Source organism: Ooceraea biroi, chromosome 1 (assembly GCF_003672135.1).
Source record: "Ooceraea biroi isolate clonal line C1 chromosome 1, Obir_v5.4, whole genome shotgun sequence".
Classification (NCBI taxonomy): Eukaryota; Metazoa; Arthropoda; class Insecta; order Hymenoptera; family Formicidae; genus Ooceraea; species Ooceraea biroi.
In genome coordinates, this window is record NC_039506.1 from 13,502,872 (window position 1) to 13,523,988 (window position 21,117).

Sequence of the window (21,117 nt, forward strand, 5' to 3'; positions counted from 1 at the left end):
ATATTTCTCTGCATGCACCCCCCGTTCGCCATCCCACCACCCACGCCACGGCCGGCTGTGCGTGTATGTGTGTTGGGAATTTATTGGGCCACGCGATGTCCGTACTTTCCACCAGTAAACTCATTGGAAAACTATTGCGTGCGCGCGAGAGCACCTTCCTTGTCCATGCCGAGGATTTAGTCGTTCTCCTCCTCCTCTTCCTCCTATTTTATTTCGATTTCTTTTCCTTTTTGCAAGTGCGGCTCCGAAAAACATTGATTTTGCGACGGTCACTTTTCCCGCCGCTCACCTCGTGCGCAGGCTGTACGCGGCTCATTTAGCGTGTAGTGGATTGGACGCTCTTTTCCGCCTGCTTTTTTGCCGAGACTCAATTCCGAGACACGCGTAATCGATTACGTTCGAATTACGCCGGACGAATTTGAAGTCAGCTTTGAACGAAAGCTCGCGCGAGAGAGAGAGAGAGGATTCCTTCGTGATCAATTAAATAATGAAGCAGAGAATTTTGATGAAGCGACATGCAACAATTTACTCACGACGTTGTTTGAAAGCCGCGATCAATCTCAGCTAATTAAAAAAGTGTTTTACGATCGAAGCTCATATAGGGTATTCATTGGCCGCGCTTGTCGTGAATTGAAAAATGAATGAAAACTGAACAATCGTATTGGACTGTCTCGCACGTTAAAATGGAAGAACAATATTGAATGATTTAACACGGGGATACTTTGTGCGAACGCTTTGCGCGTGCTCTTTAATACGGACTGAATAAAGCTGTTAGCCGTGCTTCAGTTTAGCTTGGATAAAGGTTTTAACTGCTTTTTTTAACTCGCTCCGAAAACGTTGATTTTGTAACGATCATTCTTTCTTCGCTCCTGCAGAATACGTTCACGCGCGTATCGGAATATCGCGGAATATACGCGTTCGACTCCTCTGGTCTCGTTTTTTTTTCTTTCCTTGTTTCCTTCTTTTTTCTGTCAACGCGATAGCGTGTAATCGACTGCACGCCGAAGCATCGATGTCGCGATGAATTTAGCGCTACCTGCGAAACGTTCGCATTAGCAAGCAGAAACGTAAAAAGATTTCTCTCCTGAGAGCATCTCTCGTTAGAAGGAAATTTCGACGGCATTTTGTGCTCTCTCAGTTTCACCTGGGGATGCGGTCGTCTACGAAAAACCATTGGTTCCGAGTTTAAAACAACCAAGGTAGAGCTTCGTCCGGATTTTTTACACGAATGTGTGTGCGCGCTAATGGAAAGCAGATTACGTAACCGGACTTGGCCGCGGCGAACCGCGCCAGTCGGCGGGAATAATATCCTTTGCATTAATAGACGGGATACGTGGATACGCTTGGGAATCGGCACACGTAACTGACCCGTTTTCCAAAAATAATATCGAGATTCGTCACGCGGGCTTTGCTCTTTACATGCGCTTTCAACGCGCACGTCACCGGTGACACGAAGAACGCAACGACTTGATGATGCTTGATTGACGTATCATGCCCGCTGGACCACCATGCGAAATGTGGCCGACTGTCGTCCTCGTTTCCCAGGAAACGACGAAACGGCTCGCGCTTCCAAGTCGCAAGTCAGGTCCAAGTCACAAGACGAGAGTTGACGTGTGGGAAAAGCGGAGACTCTTAAGTGTGCGCGCGAACGACGATTTGAACGGTTAGATTGCCAGATAAAGAAAGGAATTCCGGCTATGTAACGGCAAAGCCCGCGGTAATCGCGATAAGGCACGAGATTAAAGGCGCCATCGCTCGGACGGGGAAAATTCTTCACGTTCGCCTCCGTAATTTACAGTCGCTTTTTGTTAAGCAGCCGGATGTCACCCGCGGTTATATTACACGTTTACGCCGATGCACGAGCACCGTTCGCGCATCGTGCAATGTGCATCTGTAACGCGCGCGGCCTGGCCGCGCTTGTGTGTCGCAAGAATGCATATTTCGCGGCAAATGCACGCCGACGCGTGCACCCTCGCGTATTTATTAAGCGTAAAATAGACGGCGTTTATAATTTCCGTCGGCGAATGAATAATGACGTTGCCCGGCTTGTATTTCGAGTGTATATGATAATTTAGTTTAACTGCGCCGCGCGACATTACGTCTTTGACGTAGCGCCGTAATGTATTTGCCGCGCCTACTTTGTCAAACTAATTTCCGCACAACGAAGCGCAACGATGCACGCGGGTACGAGGTATCGCCGTATAAACGCTCACTCTCTTGCTCTCGTTCTCTCGCCCTGCGTTGAAAAATACAGCGGGTATTTTTTTCCCTCCTCTCTCTCTCTCTCTCTCTCTCTCTCTCTCTCTCTCTTTCGCTCTTATGGTCGCCGCGAACATAAAACGCGAACGTCGGAGGTAATATTTACTCGCAGCATCTACACGAAATAAATGCATCCTATATCTGTGCGTCGCTACGGAAGAGACGCTACGAGGCAAGAGGATGCTGTAAAACGGACGTTTTCTCATAGAATAAATCGGCGCGCTAACACGGAACTCCAAACAGATCGAAACATTAAAGCGCATTATAGGAAAACAAATGGCACAAATGGCCGATTCATCGCCCCTCGTCACAGAGGGATGCGGAAATTAACCGCGCTTTATTTTATTTCGTAAATTCACCGTCGCCCCGCTCGCGTTCCGCAAGGTCCTTTATGATAATGCAATTTTTACGGATTGCAATTAGTTACAGACGAATTAATAACATTAACATGATTAGTAATCGTTTGTATATCGCGCTGCGGACGATTCGCTGTGCGAAATAAAACGCGCGTATCGAACAGGAGGCAAACACGCACGCACGCACGCACGCACACATAGAGGGTGGAAATAAAATTTCCCCGGCCGGACGTGTACTCGCGCGGCGTATCCCCGATTTTAATTGGCGAACTCGTATATTTTTACAGACTTTCAAATTTCCGCCGCGCAACGGCCATTCCTTCCTCATGCATGCCAGATACGCGCGGCAAATATTCGTCCGCATATACGGCACGCAATCTGCCATGCGTTTTCCACGTGTTACGACGCGCGAATGCTGTTTCGTACGATATCCCGGCGATATTGACTGCGAAGCGATTGCCGTTTCACCGTTTAAAGTGCACCGGAGAACGCACGTGGAACTGGTGAAACTGCAATCACGGCTCTGATAATTTCAATTAGCGACAGTTTGCGGAAATAATAGGATTTTTAATTTCCCTGAATTTTACGTTGTCACACGGCAAACGAACTTGGAAGGAAGAGAATTGATCGCAGTTGCGCAAATACTATTCGATTTTCTGATTCCATAGTAAAGTACTTGTAAACCATGTAATTACTTTATTTATTCGGTTCCCCTAGAAAAATTCTGCGGAAATAATCAGGAGAAAGGACTTGAAAGATTTTTCGAAAGTGTGTCAGTACTCCGTTGATTAAACACTATCTCTATCTCGTAATAAATGAACTTTTAGCTGCTTTCTGGTAAAACACGGTGCAACAATGAAAGATGGAACCGCCATATCTGTCTTTCGCTACTGAAACGGCAGTTCCATTTAATGTGTCACTTACCACGACTTTTGCCCCGAGTTCTCCAAACACACCGATCGGCGGCATCTCCTTGGGGATGTATCGAAAAAATTCCGAGCCCTTGTACCATTTGACAGTGTAAAGGATATCCGATTGTAGATCGTATCTGCAGGACAAGTTGACTGTTGTGCCAGCTGTCACGGCCAGTGGAAGGTCGATTGACACATTGCTCAGCCCGCGAACGCCTACGACCAAAAGGAATCATCATGCAATTTGATCAGACGCGATGCACGATTTAGATAATGAACAAGCGGAGATGCACATCACTTCAATCATATTGATTCTCAACTTTCTGCTGCACCGTTCAAAATTCTACCATTATTCTATCTTATTGTACATCCGATATCTTCAATATATTATAATAACGAGATGTTAATTGGCATGACTAGTCATAGAGAGGTTTTATTGCAAAAAGAATCAAATACTAGTGTGATACAGCAATATCCGGCACAAGAATTTTTTTCTAGATCGGCTGGGTATCCTTTTGGTGGCTATTACGTGTGCGCTGCATATGTGTGCGTCCGCGCTGAATACTTAGCTGTTCTTTACACTTCCAATTAAAGTCGATGGCATTCTTCGTCGAATGCGTCCTTCGTCGCGACTCGATGAGATTCGAGAAACGCCTAACCCGCCGGCAGATAAAAAAAGGCCGGCCAATCTTATTTAGATTACGACGTATCGTCATAGAGGTAACGTATCTCTCGACATCCCTCCCGTCATGCCTTCCGATGGTACAGTTACGTAGTACAGTTAATTAAACAAGAAGATCGACCTGCAGCTTACACTAGATACTGTTCTGGAATTTAATAATTTCTCTTGTTCTAAATTCTCTTGATCTCCGACGTTTATTTAGCTCGCGAATAACTCTTAACGATAATATGATAATCCGTTACTCACGGAATCTGCGGTCCACACGAGATCGCGAACGAGAGAGTGTTCTCTCTTTCGCACGCTATTTTTAGCTGAACATTATTCTTTGTAGCAGCGAAACGTACTGCTATTTAATTAATGTGTTCGCTTGTCACTCGTACGATGGAACAACGAGATAACGGTTGTCGCAGTTACATCCAGTTTATTCGTATCGTTAATTATATTTATCTGTGACATGTCACAAGAGACCGTGCGCTCTACAGGCGTTTGGATAATTACATCGAACAATCGCGTTTCGCTCCGGAGGCCGCGCATTAAGCGGGATAGCGGCACGGTTTCGAGCAATCCCATGGAATCGACCTCGTATACGTGACGGAGGTAAAATCATCTCGTTGGGAGTAAAAGCCTGTCTGTCTTTCTTTCTCTCCCTCCGGCCGAACGAAAAAAAAGCGAGCTGACGTGCGCGCGAGATGCTTATCTCGTAATAACTTAAACGAACAAGTGCTTAAACTTTCTGCGTAATCCTGGAAACGCGCCACCATCAGCTCCGCTCGTTCCTGGGATTACGAGCGGCGGACGAAAGGGGCGTTTTGCCAGAAAACGCCGTGAAAGGATCGCGAGACGACATCACGGCCGTCGACTTTTAAGCGTGTGCTCGCGGACTTGCTTAGATCGAGTTCCGCGACTTATCGCTGCTCCGGTGCACTTTACGGGTCCTGCCGCGATGCATTATTCATCGGAGATTCGGGCAAGGGGGAGGACGAGGGCGCCGCTTCCTGAACATGCCGTTTATATCCGAGTTCCTATTAAAGACTGATACGCGGCCAGGTTTCCCGATTGAAAGAGAAGCGACCCTGGAGAGGCCGAAGGGCCAGGAAGCGGGGGACGGAGGCAGCCGGTTCATTCGCACGGCTTAAGGAAACCATTTTACTCGGGTGTGCGAGACGGCTTTATCACGATTTACCGGGCGGTCCGTTATAAGCTAATTAATATGTATGCGGAATACCATGCCGCGGGCGTTTAGCGGTATAAGATTATCAAACGTGTCGGGGGATGTCAGTGCCGCGACCGAAAAGCGCGAAACGCCTGTCGACGCGCTCGTCACGAGGCCGCGAAATCTCGGCGCGCGGATCGCAGCGAGGAATCCGCGCGCGCGCACGATCCGTCATGATCGTGCCCGCGCTTTTAAACGGGACGAACTCCAATCCGGCGAGATTGCATTTAACCCGCAGGATGCACTCGCTTTTGCTAGTTTGCGAGATCGACGATCGCGGTGAGCGCACCACGCGCTCGTAACGGCCAAAAGTTCGAACATTAATTTACCGTTTTTCGTGGACTTCACGTCCAATTAATTATTTATGACCCGATCCGCCAGCAATTGCGCCCCGATGATGTAATTAAACGATAATTTCAATGATAATTAATCCAAAGAGTAATTATAAGGGGGTGAGTTCGAAGACGGCTCGAGAGAAAGAGAGAAGAGAGATTATCGTCCTATTGCATCAATCGCCTGCATCAGGCGCGCGTTTCAATAACAGGACCCTCGAACGATATCCAAACTGGTGCTTGTGGTGAAACGTAACGAAACTGAAACGCACACGAGTGTGTCGATTGCTCTGACGAGCAGGAGATTGATGTAATGCATCGTCGTCGGAGCGAAAGAAATGGAAAAACGAGCAGACACGAGTGGTCCACGAGCGGACGAGCGGAGGCAATCTTTCGTATCGCTCTTCCTTGCGCGCGGTCGCTTTTAATTACGGCATTATAATTGGCGTCATTAGGCGTCGCTCCCGTTTCTCCCGGGCGTCTGACGGAAGCGGGACTTCGTCTCCGTCGCTCGGCAAAGCGAAAGTTTTTCACTTACGGCGACGCGCGCCTCTCTTTATCACTAATCACCGCACAGTTTCGAACTTGGCCGACGTATTAGAGATGGGGTGCGTAATTAGAACCTGGTAATTGGAACGTCTGTGCACCGTCGTAGTTTCAGCCGCGTGTAATCAGTTGTTTGGCCTCAACGGCGACGCGGCGGCGCGGGCGGCGCGCTCGCGGATCGCTGCTGCGAGATTTAAATACCAGCCGTTCGCTAATCACCTCGCTAATCCTTAATTACCAACCGCTCGTGCGAGGAGCGCGATTGTTGTAGCTCGCGGGTGCACCTTCCGTTTTTGCAAGCCGAGACCTTCCCGTAAATAACGGCAGCGCCGAGACAATGCCGTCGCCGTAAACTCGCTACGTGCATATCAGCCTCTCTGCTGAAATTATCGCGAGAATAATGGAGTCCGCGCGCGAGAGGGAAGAGGCAGAGAGAACAAGGGATCGAGGAAAAGAGAAGGAGAGAGAGAGAGAGAGAGAGAGCGGACGCGCGAGAGCACTCGCTCGAGGCGGATTCGGCATCGCCCTTTTGCGGCCGGAGCTCGCGTGTTCTCCCTCGTGAATTTATAAATTGCGGCGATATCGGGGGTGCGCGTACGTGGGCAGCGGCGGAGCGTGGCAAGCCACACGCACCGAATATTCCATAATCAATCGCATGTGAAAACAAGTAGCAAAGTGAGCCCGTCACTTTATTAATCAGCTAATACGGACGCTAATAAACCGGAGCGAGCGCGCCGAGTTTGTCGCACACGCCCGTGATATTCGATATTACGTATACGTATACTCTAAAAAACCTTACAAAGGTAAAAGAATACGCCAAGTACATAAAAAAGCAAAACCAAATATAATGAAATCCATAGTTAACTAGCCAAGTACCTAGAAGCAATTCAGTTTGAGGATTTGTAATTTGAAATAATACTTGGCGTGCCCGGGTCGCATTGGACATGCATTCTTCTAAATTTGTACTGCCTTGAGTATTTTCACTAATGACTCGTAAATCTTTGTATTTGGTAATATTAAAACAAATACGTTTACAGTTTTGCACATTAGCGGAGTGATTATAAATATCCCTTTTCATTACTCACTCAATACAAATAATTTACACATACAGTTTACACAAAGTATAGGTAGGACGTACGTTTTAATGCGACCCGGGCACGCCAAGTATTATTTCAAATTACAAATCCTCAAACTGAATTGCTTCTAGGTACTTGGCTAGTTAACAATGGATTTCATCATATTTGGTTTTGCTTTTTTATGTACTTGGCGTATTCTTTTACCTTCGTAAGGTTTTTTAGAGGGATCTCATTATTTTTTGTAAACATTTTTTATATTTCATTAATTTTTAATGTTTTTATAGAAAAGTACATAAAAATAAACAATAAGGTACCGAACAATGAGAGTCACTGCATAAACATCGAGCGTTACCAAGTTCAGTGCATAGACGTCAAGCTCTAACGTATAGCTTATCTGGAATTCATATCATTTGACATGTCACATAAACTTATGATTAAACTACTTCAGGAACTAAAGCCGTAATAAAAAATCTAACGGCACTTTTATAAGATAATATGGGTGCAAGCTTTCGGTTGCGACCACTCCAAGTAAAAATGGTTCAGTTAATCCTGAAATATTGTAATTGAATGTTAGAATTGTGACGTTTCGTTCTTCTCCTTTTCCGAAATCAGGTTCAGACTCGCGTACATATGTTCGCACATACACATTCAAAGCGATTTTGTACTTTTTTTTTCGTTGCACCACATCGACGACGACGACCACGAAGTTGCACCACGTTGCCGTATGATGTTGCAGCACGTTGATGTGGTGCAACGTCGTCGTCGTCGTCGTTGATGTGGTGCAACGTCGTCAACATCAACGTGGTGCAACGACATCGTCGTCGTCGTCGTCGTCGTCATTGTCGTCGCCGTCATCAACATCGACGTGGCGCAACGTCGTCGTCGTCGTCGTCGTCGACGTGGTGCAACGTCGTCAACATCGACGTGGTGCAACGACATCGTCGTCGTCGTCGTGCAACGTCGTCGTCGAATAAATTAAATCGTGCATGTATGAACGCATGTGTGAACGCAAGCTTGAGGGACAAAATCGCTTTGCATGTGTTTGTGCGAGCATACGTACGTGAGTGGTCTGAATTCTATGAAAACCGAAACGTCACAGTTTTAACATAACGATTGCAATATCTCAGGATTGCCTGCACCAATTTAATTCTAATTGATCGCGTTCGAAAGCGTGCACCCATATTATATTATAAAAGTGCCGTTAGATTTTTTATTACGGCTTTAGTTCCTGAGATATTTTAATCACAAGTTTATGTGACCTGTCAAATGATGTAAATTCCGGATAAGCTACTTGGTAGCGCCTCGACGATGTCACGCCAGTGCTGTATCAAGCGGCTATTTCTCATGCGGCTATTTATTTTTTATGTACTTGGCGTCGCGACGCTACCGCGTCGCTTGATACGCGTAGCCGAATAGACGCGGAAAGTAAATCAAATGAAATTTATCGTACGTCGGGACAAGTGAGCAACACGGGCATCGAGTGGCATCGCCGTTAATCGCGAGAATCATAAAAACATGCCTGCGCCGCATCGATGCAATTACAGCGTACGTTAATTACACCGTTACACCGTTAATTATCAGATATGTATCGTTGAGTATACGCAGGAGTGAATGATCCTCTTTTTTCTTCGTAACGAGAAGAGAATCGGAGTCATCGTCGTCATCATCATCGCGTCGTTCGTTAAGAATCGAAACGCCGCGCCGCGCCGGTTGCCGGCTCCGCTCACTGCGGAATTATTATTACGGCGTGCACGTGAATTCGCGAGGTAATCCTAAACTCTTAATTGCACTCGTAATTACTTGTACATTCGCCGGTGTGCGAACGGGGGATTTCTGCGAGGTGGCTCCCGTGCATTATGCATACCCACGGCCAGATACCTCGCGGCCACGAAGCCGGAAAAGCCAAAGGCGTAAAGAGCCCGTACACTGGAAATGAGAGATCCGTTTCTTCCCTCTCGAAAACTCAACTAAATGAAAAAACCCATCCCCGTCGCGGGAAACGCGCGGCCGTGGAAGCTTTTATTGTTTCATGAAAGCCGGGAGAGAGCATGGCCCGGGGAAGAAGATATCGAAAATACGTGCATCGCGCAAACCTTTTACTCGAGGAACTTTCTCGGCCGATCGACCGCCGTCGCGTATCAGATGAATGAAAGCGCACTTTTCCGTTTTTTTCCCCTCTCTCTTGCTCCCTCCATCTCTCTCTGACTCTTTCCTCCTCCTTTTTTTTAAAACTTATTTAGCGGACTGCGTGTACTGTATCTATTGAAACTGGTACGAGCTTGATCGAGAGACTCGCAGCGAGTGGTTCTTTTACCACGGTTCTCTCTCGTCGGGAACCGTGGAACTCGCGATGAATCCGAGATCTCGTCTAATGAATCCGTTAACATGTAATGCGGGAATACTCGGCGTCGCGTCGAGGTATCGGTATTCCCGTGCGGGAAGCCGCGGCGGCTAAAGGATATGTGGATAGATCACGCGATTGTGCCTCGAGGCAGAGCGCATTCATGCGCCCTCGTCTCCTCTCCTTGCAGAGGCGGTCCTTTAAGACAACGTAAAGACACCATTATGCAAAATGTTCCTCACGTTTTCGCTTTCGCCGCGCCGAGAATCGCGCGGACCGCTAGCTCATGACAATTCCGTTCTCCGCAATTCCGGAATCCGTTGCAATCCGCCTACGACGGATACGGGGCTTAATCCCGGCGATGGGGGAGAGCGTTACGTATCGGCGTGTAAATACCGCTTGTATCGGATCGGCGAGAGCCGACTTTAATTTCCAATGGAGATCAGGGATCCCCGATTTGCGTGCTTAATACCGCGAAACCGTGGCGCACGCCAGCCGAATCTCTTTAAACTTTCGAAACTAACAGCGATAGCTGCCGAGTGATCGGTCATGCCCGAGAAGGAAGGAAATCGAGAAGAGCCGTGGACCCTCGAAAAACCGTCCAACTTTTATACGCTTTTACGATACTCGTAAAAACTTTATAACTAAGCTCGCCTCGCCTTCAGACGTTCTCCCGCAAGGCGAGCGGACGTTGTCTCGTCGCACCCGAGGGTCTCCTCGATCATTTCGATTTCCTTTCGATCGACGCGATTGCCCGTGGTGGTTGTTACTTCGTGCCATTTTCCGGGCGAGCTTGCCCCGCGCGTTTTACGTTATTCTCGAAAAATACTTTGACTGCTGGAATTTCTTATGCTGTATTCATGTGAAACGTTTTGAACGAGTTTCATTTAATAGAACGGAATTTATTGCGATTTCGGTGTGCTACGTGTACATTTGTGAAATATAAATTTTCTGTTGGGACCGCGCTTGGAAACGGAGCTTGAAATCCTCGTTGAGAAGAACCGAGAAGCTTTTGTTTCATTTTACAGAATAACGCACGGTGTTAGCTTTTGTATTTAGTGCATTTAGTGAAATGGACGTTTTCTTGCAGCTTCTAATATTAAAAGCGAGTAAACAGAGAGAAATGTTGTTTCTTTCTTCAATGCGACAATACAGACACATACGTGGACAGTTTTCGAATAATTTGCAACTGAACAAATTAAAGGATAAATTAAGCTTCGGGCAAATAGTAAGAAACCGTCGCTTGTTTGTTTAATCCCAAGTGTACGCTCGTTTAATGAAATTTTTATCTGAAACACAGCTAGAAACTTGATATTGAAAATGAAATGAAAATCGCAAAGTTTTATGCGAGATTCCTTGCTGACAAAATCGACGGTAGATTTGCCGACGAATCCATAGAAAAACTGTGCAATATCTAATATATGTCAAGTCTGTCTTTATTTATCCCTGTAAAAAACTTTATTGAATTTTTTCTGTTATCCTCGAGAACGGATGCAATTAATTAAAAAGTAATCCCAGTAATGCTCCGGCTAAATCGTATAATACTTGGTCTCCATGCTGTTTTTATAAATTACATGTAATGTCTCATAATATTTAGCGCAATCTCTTTTTAACTATTTTTTAAAGCACATGGATACATTCTATTTTTAAAATATGTTTATATTAAGCACATTACAATACCTTCATGTATAAAGAATGATATTTCTGCAAAACAATATATTTGGATAAAATACAATAAATTTATAATCGCTTTTTAATCTCGTATAATTAAATTAAATAAAATATTAATATCTCGATTTTTTTAGAAAGAAATTAATTTAATTAAAATTTCATGAGTATAATATTCCGACTTCATATATATATTTATTACTTCCGTTGAGTTACCTCTTATCATGTATCTTTATGGTTTTTTGGTCCCTTCATATTTTTATGAAAATTTAATTAATTATTATATTATGAAATTTATTCGTATAGCAAAGTATATTTAAATTAATTTATATGGTTACGTGTTAATATTAGAAAGAAATGAAGAGTTTCGCAAATATTATTCATGTGGGCTGTTCCTGACGTACGGAATAATTTCATTTATTTCGATGTGAATAGCGCAAAGCGAAAAATTGCATACGATTTTTTTTCCCCGATAAAAAGGGCGAGCCTGCAATACTGTCGCTTGGGGGCACCCAAGAAATTTCCTCCCTCCCGTTCTTCTCAATTGATTTACCTTCACATTACTCTTCCACACAACACGCCGCCCTTTGAAGACATTAAATTATTTACGCGGTATAATCAGCTGTGCTAAAAAGAAAATTAATAAATGAAGCTAAAAGATATACCGCGACTCAAAATTTGCTCTTATGAGCAGACTACCCGCTCACTCTGCATAAACGCGCCCCTGCCTCTAACATCATAATCCAATTAGTCAATAGCCACGGTGACTGGTTCGGAAACATAAATAAAGTAGTTCGTTATTCTGGAGCAAGCACCGTTAAAATAAATACAGTATCATCGGCTAATCACGAGGCGGGAATTGCGATAGAAGTTAGCAAGACATCAAAGCGCGTAGAGACGATTTCTTTCGAGCAGCCACGCAAAGCAAATATCGCACGCGATCGGGCACGTTAATTCCGTTGCGCATGCAGTGCAGTTGAACGCGAACCGAGTCGACATTGCGTTTTACTCAGTGCATTCGAAACGCGCGAATTAACGCGCTCGATTATACGAGCGATCGATTCGTCGCGCTAAAGTGGCGACAAAAATGCCTGCGTTCTCGCGCGGTTGATGAGATGCCGTGACACGCGTGAAGCTGTCTCTCACACTATCCTGAAATTAATCTTCCTCTCAGCCAGTCAGAGATCCCATAAGAACAGCCGCGTCATTCGGACGAAGCATCGAGCCGGAAGTCACGATAAATCAAAATCTCGCGAAATATTTTGGCGCTCGAAGACATTCGGGGCACAGCTATCGAATATTCTGTACTCCGGAGCTACTCGATTTACTTCGTCTCGCTGCGAGATCGTCAAACGTGCAGAAATCCAGACGCAGAAATTCAAAGCGAACGCGCAGCCCATTCCGTCCAAGTGCCTTTCAAAGAAAACGTTCCCGCCGTCTACTCTTACCTGCGCCGTAAAGATCGGCCAATTTGACGATTGCCTCCCCCGTGCGTTACATTTTTTTTTAAAGTAGCACGGCGGCAGGATATGGGAGCAGGATACCGCCGGTCAATCAACTTCCTTCCGCGTAAATGGCACTAATGATAAAAATGCAACTCGGTGTTTGCGATTTAATCGCCCGCCGTTAAACGCGCGCCGCGCTCTTGTAGATCGGCGCTCCTCCTCGCGCGGGATGTTGCATTTTCGTATCGCGCCATTGTCTCGCGCCGAAGGAAAACGAGTCCCAGTAATTCCGGGCAATAATGAGCGAGCTATCTGGCCGCATCTTTCATTGTGCCAGTCAATCTGCTTTTATTTTCATGCGCCAAGTGCGATCTCCCACGGTAAGCCGCATAATGCTTCATCCACTTTACCGCGAATCGGCTCGCCGTACACCATCGACGCGCACCTTGCGTTCCGGCCGCCTTGCGTGCGCGCGAGTACGCGCGCGCAAATAGTGAGGCGTACCACAACGACGGCCAACTCCTGGCCGTTTCTCCTTTTCTCCGCATCTCGATCGGGATTTCCGGAAAATCCTCCGGCGGTTTAATTAAATTTGTGCCGGCCGCGGACTGTTAACGCTAGATTTAACGTTCACGATCGTCAAAACCCGCCAAGGAGTTATCATGCGGATTTAATATCCGTGCAGCAGCACGGGAGCGAACGCGTGCAACGATAACTCATCATCGTCGCGGTGGGACCTCGCTCGCAACGACACTCCGAGACACTTCGAGAAACAATTCGTCTCATAAAAGGTTTATCTACCCCCGACTTCGCGGCGCGCAATTACGCGTCGCAAAAACTTGCCGAGATTTCGGGGGTTTCGCACGAATGTATTGCGCTATGTAAGGTGTCGGCTTCCTTCGCTTTTCCCTCGCGTCTGTTTCTCCCTGCGCTACCCCCTCGCTCCTTCTCTCTCGCTCCCCCGGTCGCGGCACGTACATGCAAATATGAATTTCCCGTATTTCCCCGCTTTCAGCTGTGTAACGCGTTGTCGCACGGGAATACGAAGTCCGCGCGAGGTATAGTATACGCGAACGCGGAGACGCCTACAAATACGAGGACGGGCGAGCAAGGTCTTTACCGTAGCGGATCGAAGTGGCTTTGCCGTTGAGCCGCGAATAAATCGGCGGCGCGGAAAAGCGGATACGCGTTGCTTTGCGTACGGCCGACGCCCACGCTCGCGCTATCACCCACGTCGGCGCTGAATTTGTCCGGGTAAAATAAGCAGGAAAGCCCGGACCGATATATCCCCCCGGAAAACCATCGTCGGCCGTTCTCTTTTTCTGTCTCTCCTCTCTCTCTCTTTTTCTCTCTCCCTCGCCGAAACTCTTCGACTGCAGAAAGGGCGTGAAGTTGCCGTCACGTCGCGTCTATTTACGTTTCCGCATGAGAAGGCGCGGAGTGTCGTGTTATATACCTTTCACTGTACGTTCCTTTTGTATTTATGTTTAAAAATGATGGGGAGATCTCTCTGAAGAATCGCAGGACAAAATAATCCTGTAAGGACAGCGATGTCTCCGGGAATACGGGAGGACTCAAGTATAAATCAGTTCTAACGACAAAAGTAGAAAAAAGAAAACTAGAAAGTCTCTTTTGAAATTTATTTAAGGGTTTGGTTAAGAGTAATTCGCTACATAGATAAAGCAATGGAGAGAGCACAGTGGACGGAGTATACATTTACTACTTTCTTGGCCCTCCGAGCGTGGACGTAAACATTTCCTACCGAGGCTCGCTAACTTTTTAATGGCCCTCAGTTCGAAACTTGCCATCATCTTGATATACTCGGTCGAAATATTGCCTCGAAACAACGGCCAAGTGGTATGATCTCGCGCTGAGCGCTGTCCCTGGACGTGACAATAAGCGCGAGCATCAAAATGAAAAAGTACAATGAATATTTATTCTCGGCTGTCACGTAGGTATCCATCGCTAGGAATCGCGATGCGCGGCCGTAATACTCCGATGAAGTCGGAGCTGGAAAAATTCCACGCAGACGTCAGAGTTCATTAACACGTTCGTCTGGAATCCTTTTAAATATCCTGCCGTTAATGGAGTCCTCGTTTCTGACGCTGCGACGAGCGAGCGAGCGATAAACGCGCGTTTGCACGCGCAAACGGCGGAACGAGCGGGCATTTCATTCACGCGGATGTCGCAAATTACGCGTATATTTAGGTAAATGCACTCGCAAATGGGTGCGCTCGTGTGCGCGCATATACACGTATGCACGCGTTTGTGACGGATCAACGACAACGCGCGGGAGCGCGATTCACGTTCCACGGTACCCATATGAAACGCGGAGACACGTGGTGGAAATGTGTGCACGCGACTCGCACACACGGGGTGGAGGTACGCCACAATGGATTTTCCAATTCCACGTTGTCTTCTCGTTCGCGCATCGACGCCTCCACCCTTCCGTCGACATCATCCCTTCCCGAGAGCCCGGCCTCGGTCGAGACCCCCGTTCGCCGAGCTTAACTTGGGAAGTATGTGCGGCATGTTTGTGTACGTCTGTGATTTACTCGCTCCTTCCAGCGAGACAGAGAAAGGAAACGGGCGAGGGTGAGAGGTACGACTCGGGTTTTCCTCTTGCCGTCGCCGGGTAGCACGAGGTGGCGGTGGCGCGGGGCGAAATTTGTCGATTCCGAACCCCCCGAGCGTGGTGAATTCGTCGATATACTCGTGCACCACCACGGCAGCCGATGTATCGCGAAACCCGTCTGCTGGAGCTCCCACCGTAACACGACTGGCCGCGGGCGTTGCGGGCTAACCCCCGGGCAAACTTCATTCTAGTCACACAGAACTGATATCGCGGATTCTCGAAGCCGTAACGGTCTTGAGAAACTGGCGGCGAGACTACCGCCCGCCGTACCGTTTACGGATTTAATGGGGGAAGGGGGTTGAGTCGTCCCCGAGATAAGCTGCACGTACAGTCCGTAAGTTGCGGATAGTAGCGGAGGTGGGCTTTGTGTGCGCCAAAATGTGTGCACGTTGCATCCTGTAATAAATTATACGTGAAATGTGTTTGTGCATTTTATCCCATCGATCGAGGGAACGCACACAGATTTCTCGTACGGAGATTTCTCGTAATCCCCGTTGCACGTCGAACGTTGTACATCGTTTTAGTTAATTTGTGATATACACGTCCACGGAAACGCATTACTGATCGTAATACAGTCTTTACGTCTGCGAGTCCCCCATCTGGCCGCGCGTAATGACGTTTCGGAAGAGAGTCATTTAATAAGACGTCGAGAGAAACGACGTTGGCGTTCGGCGCTCTCCTGACAATACGTACGGCATTTTCTCACAATACACTTCGCGCAGCCAATTATAAAGTTTCGCCGGGATAACGAGAATATTACGGACGGAATGACAACGCCGGGGTTGTTTCCCGGCGAAAGAGAAGACGCTGCTGGCTCGCGTTATTGCGATAAGAATTATACTCGTCAGGATGAATAATAGTCGGATCGTGGCGCGTTACGCGATCGCAATTTCTCAAAAGGCCGCGTTCGCGACTCTCTCAGTTGGCCGCCTTCCCTCATTTACTGTTACTCCTGCTGGAGATATCTTCCGATGGATCGAACTGCTCGAGCTCGCTCGCCTCGAGACTTACGACGGTGTAGCGCGATACCATGTCCGGACCTCCGCGCGAGCGAAGGCGAAGTTTGATTACGTTGCCGTTAACGCGAATAATAACGTGAATGATCACGACGCGCGATGAAAAATCGCGGGGTTCCGCGAGCGAAGACGGGCGGGATGCGCGCGTGCAAAATCGAGAAACGGAGAGATACGCGACGAGTACCTACTCCTCTCTCGCGCGGATGTTGAACGGGAGAGAGGAGCATCCTCTTTCTCTCCCTGTCTCTCTCGCCACGCCGGGCAATCACACACCACGACGACGGCCTCGCGTGGGCAACCTATCTCGCACCGGCGAGCGGAATGCAATAAAAAGAACGATACGCATCCTCCGTTCGTGTACACACGATGTTATGAGGAAGCGAATGCAACAATGGGCGCGCATTATACCGACGACACGGGTGGGGGATAAGGTGCAATCCCCCTTATGGGCCTCGCCGCGGTCTTCCACGCGGCCCAACAATGAACTCATATTCTCATGTTTCCCCCGACGACTCTTCTTGCTGCCGACTTGCACCGTGATTGCCGTGCCGCGCGCTTCCACGCGCGGCGGTCTTGAAACCGTGAACCACGTCTGAAAAATCCCTCCCCCTGATTACCGGCAATCGTCATTCCAGCATGGGGAACACGTCTGTCTGGGCGAGTTTAATTGACCCTTCGTCTCGCCGAGGGAGGTCCTGGCGAATCCGTCAGGCAATCTCGAGGTCCATTCACGCGGGAGTCGCGTGTCCATCGCACTCCCGCGAATTCGTATTAACACCGCACGATCGATGAACAGGTCTCCCCTATCGCGATGCGATAGAAAGATTGTCTGTATTATTATCGAGTTATACGTACAAATATTTGGATTCATCTATCATCCGCGAGCCGCGTCTTCTGGAAGATGGGACTTTGAGATTTATACACAACACCGAGCAAAGTAATAACTTGCCTGTGGTCGTTTGGCTCGTTCCCGAGACCCGTCCTGACGGCGGTCTTAAAGCGATATCCTCACCTGTCAGACGGCATGTCACACCGAGTCTCCTCGGTATCGGGAAACAGATTATCGATGATGCATCGAGGCATCGCGCATAATTTAGAGTGAATGAGCCCACCCTTTCGAGATTCCTCCCGACTTCATCAATAAATGCACCGCAGCTAACGTCGTACATACATGCAATGTCGAATAATCAAGAGCCGCCTGACTGATGATAACTTTATTCGTTTTAGCTGGGAAGAAGCGTTAATCTCAAATTTATTAGGGAAATTCTTGGCCAATATAGCGCAATTTAAAATTATTGTCAATTTTATTAGGGAAATATTGGTAGACTGTAAAAGTTGATATTTTTAAATCAAAATGGATGAATGGATAAATTTAAAAAATTCTCTTGGTCGACGTTGCATGTAACAGATGTATCTGTGATAAAATTCATTTGTAAAATGATATTTTTATGAAAAATCGAGGTGTATTATATCTCACGTTGTTAAACGCGTAAAGTCAACGAGAAGCACGAATGAAAGTAAAACTTTTGGAACGAAGCTAAAAACCGTTTAATCACCTACTAAACGGAGCAATGTACGTGTGAGATAGCCCGTGGATAAATGGGCAGGGTTTGATACTCCCTTGCTTCAATTACGCCTCTATCAGCCTAATTGCGTATTGGATACACGAAACAGAGGCGTTTCGACTTTCGTTCGACGCGATACGCCGCTTGTTCTACGGATCACTTACTCTGCTAACGAACGTGTCAGTCCCGCATTTTTGCCATTACGCGAAATTATTTTAGCTTCCCCGCCTTGTAGACGCTTGTACACCCGCCAATCGGCGACGTATACATGGTGTTTGAACAATTTAATTGGAGGATCGTGGCGTCAGGGAAGTAGAATTTTCAAGAAAGATCGTTGCGAATCTCGAAACAACTTATTAAGCCTGAAACTCTAATTTCGAGATGTAAAAAAAGCTGAATGTCAAAAACATCGAATTTTTCAAAATGCATTCTCTATTAATTTTATTTAATTTCTACGCAAAAAATATTTGCCAATTGCTCGAGCTTGAAAAATGCAGCAATTTTCAAGTATTTTAAAGCAATTTTGTGTCGCTCTAATTCTCTGTGCCGAATTATCTTTAATGCAATCATTCCGAAAAGAAAACGTAAAAGCGTGTCGCCAGGCAAAATTTTATATCTTCCGCAGAAATGAACTTTTAGTGACTAGCTTCTCTCAAAGCCAGTTTGAAATTTCTTTCCTCTCAGGAAATCATGCTTCTTCACGTTAATCATTCACAGTATCCTTCCGCTCGGAGAAACGTACCGTTACACGACGCATAAACCATCATCCCTATTGTTGCAGTTTGCAGGAAAGTTCTCATTACTCTAGCTCGAAAAAAAAGTAAAAGAGCATTTTGCATATATCACGGTAGAACCGTTTTTTCGCATAAATTTTTCTACGCTAACGGAGAGAAATTCAGTAAATGAAAAATCTGTATCGCGCTGCACACAAATCTCTCGATATTTCCAATTCAGGCAAATAATTAATTTTCAATTTGCGAGCGCAAACGAGTTCACAGAATAAAACGGCTTGCTCAAAAGTTAGTACAAACTGTGCAATTTTCCCGGATGCATCATTTCCTGTAATAATTTTATCGCCGCGATTTATTTTCTCCAACAGTGATTATTATTTTCAAGAAAAGCCGCGCAATTATCGGCGCTGCCGCGGGCAACGCAAGCGGTAGCTGCGAGCGGTGACTTTCTTCTCCGCGCGGCTCATACAATATTGGACAGAGCATTCATCTCGCGGGAATATCCGCTGCTCTCCAAAGCGGCAGACGGAAGCGGAATTAAGAGCCGCCGCGGCGATGCCCGACGATGGATGTAATTTCTTTCGATCGCGGTTACGGCGTAATGATTTTGCCCCACGTTCCATCGCGAGTCGCGTCCACGTTTTTCTAAACGCCCGGCTCCGATATCCGATGCTGGTACGCGCGCCGATACGCGCGGAAGCCGCGGTTCCGCATTCGAATGGTTGGTACTCGCGCGCGCTTCCTGGTCTTAGATCTCTCTTAGCACCCTTTATTTATCGTTTCACGCAGCTCGAGTCCCCCGAGCGGTTCTGGCTCGAGACTTTTCCGGGGCCCGCCTCTTAATGAGCCCCGGCAATCACCGTCGCGCGTACAACTCTTCGGGATTCCGGTACCGCCGCTCAGCTCGCGTCCACAACGCGAAGGTGCATTAGACAACGATGACGACGACGACGACGACTACGACGACATTGTCGCGACGACTTGAATTTCTCTAGTCGCTCGTATTCGCTCCAATGCGCCTGCGGCATCGCCTGCCTTGTATTTATCATCCCCATCCGATCCATCTCGAGACACTTCCGGCCTTAATTTTGAGAGAATTCACTAATTTGACCCTTCGCGCGCGCGGACGGAACTTACAAGTCCCGTACAGTTTTATGCGTAATAATGACGAATAATTATGTTGCCTCTGTAATTTCCGGAAGAGCTCCTCGCGCTTCCCCCGTCGTTTCCACGTGAAAGCCATTTTGCACTAAATAGCGCGCGGGACAAACAAGAAAATAATACTTCCTGAAAGCATACGAAATTGCATTCGCGAGCGTTTGCCGAGTAAAAGAGCATTTTTCTGAAAGTGTATTGTCAAATTCCGCTTTTCCCTCAACGCGTGTCGAGCGTAGAAAATTTATATCCACTTGGCTGCTTGGCTCGACGAGTAAATGTCACTAGTCTCATTGAAATACGGCGAAGCATGATGCGTAATGAATTCTTCCGAATAGTCGGCTTTCAATACCGTTAACAACACATCAAATACTATTTATTAGCATGCGTGGCTCGTTGCGATAGTAAAACGCGGCCACACTTGCACACATACACACACACACATTCACCATTGTTTCCGCGAAATATTTTACAAGTTCCTGCAATTTTTGTTAGCGCAGAGGGCGGCGCGTAATAAATGGATTAGGTACGCAGTGGACGATATCGTGCACACGGCAGCAGCACGAAGCGACTACTGCACGCGGGAACGCAAGCACGCGATACGACGCCAGATTCTGCAAAAGTAATTCGGATCCACTGGGCGAGAATTTAAATTGCTTTCGTGCAGTCTGCATTACAAGACTACGTCCAGATTGTCTTTGAGCAATTCACATCCGGTTCGTGCGATAGAATGCATTTGAAGCGCACACAATACCCGTGTCGTGGAATTTGAGCGCTGCCGCGACGATGGGTTGCAGCGTAAGCGCATAGTTCACGCGCTTCGCAGCTCCTACAATCGCGCGCGAAAAAACAGAGTGAGAGAGAGAAGAGGGGAAAAAAATGAAATGAGGAAAAAGAGACGGAAATTTCTCCGTTGACTCTGCCTTTTTGAGGACAAAATGCAAATTGAGCTCTATTTTGCCGTTCCTCGGAATAACGCTATTGTGCCACGGTATTCCGCAAACGTGCCATTCGTCGCGGGGTTTCAAGCGTTCCCGCGCATCTAACGCCCCATGCATTGATCTAAATTACGAGCGAGGGACACGTGCGAGGGAAATTCAAATGTATTCAAAGTATTTGTCGTTACAGTCTGATTGATTATTTCCATTACGGGAAAACCTGAGAGCCTTTCAGAGGCCGTCACAAA

The 21,117-nt window shown here is 47.1% G+C and overlaps 1 protein-coding gene across 1 annotated transcript in view; it reads right to left on the bottom strand.

Annotated features, from left to right (window-relative positions):
* Nucleotides 1-21,117, bottom strand: part of LOC105279130 — a 55,238-nt gene that overhangs the window by 10,757 nt on the left and 23,364 nt on the right. Inside the window, exon 2 of the mRNA XM_026969013.1 lies at nt 3,540-3,742. Within this exon, the coding sequence (XP_026824814.1) occupies nt 3,540-3,742 (203 nt within the window). The remainder of the gene's footprint in view (nt 1-3,539; nt 3,743-21,117) is intronic.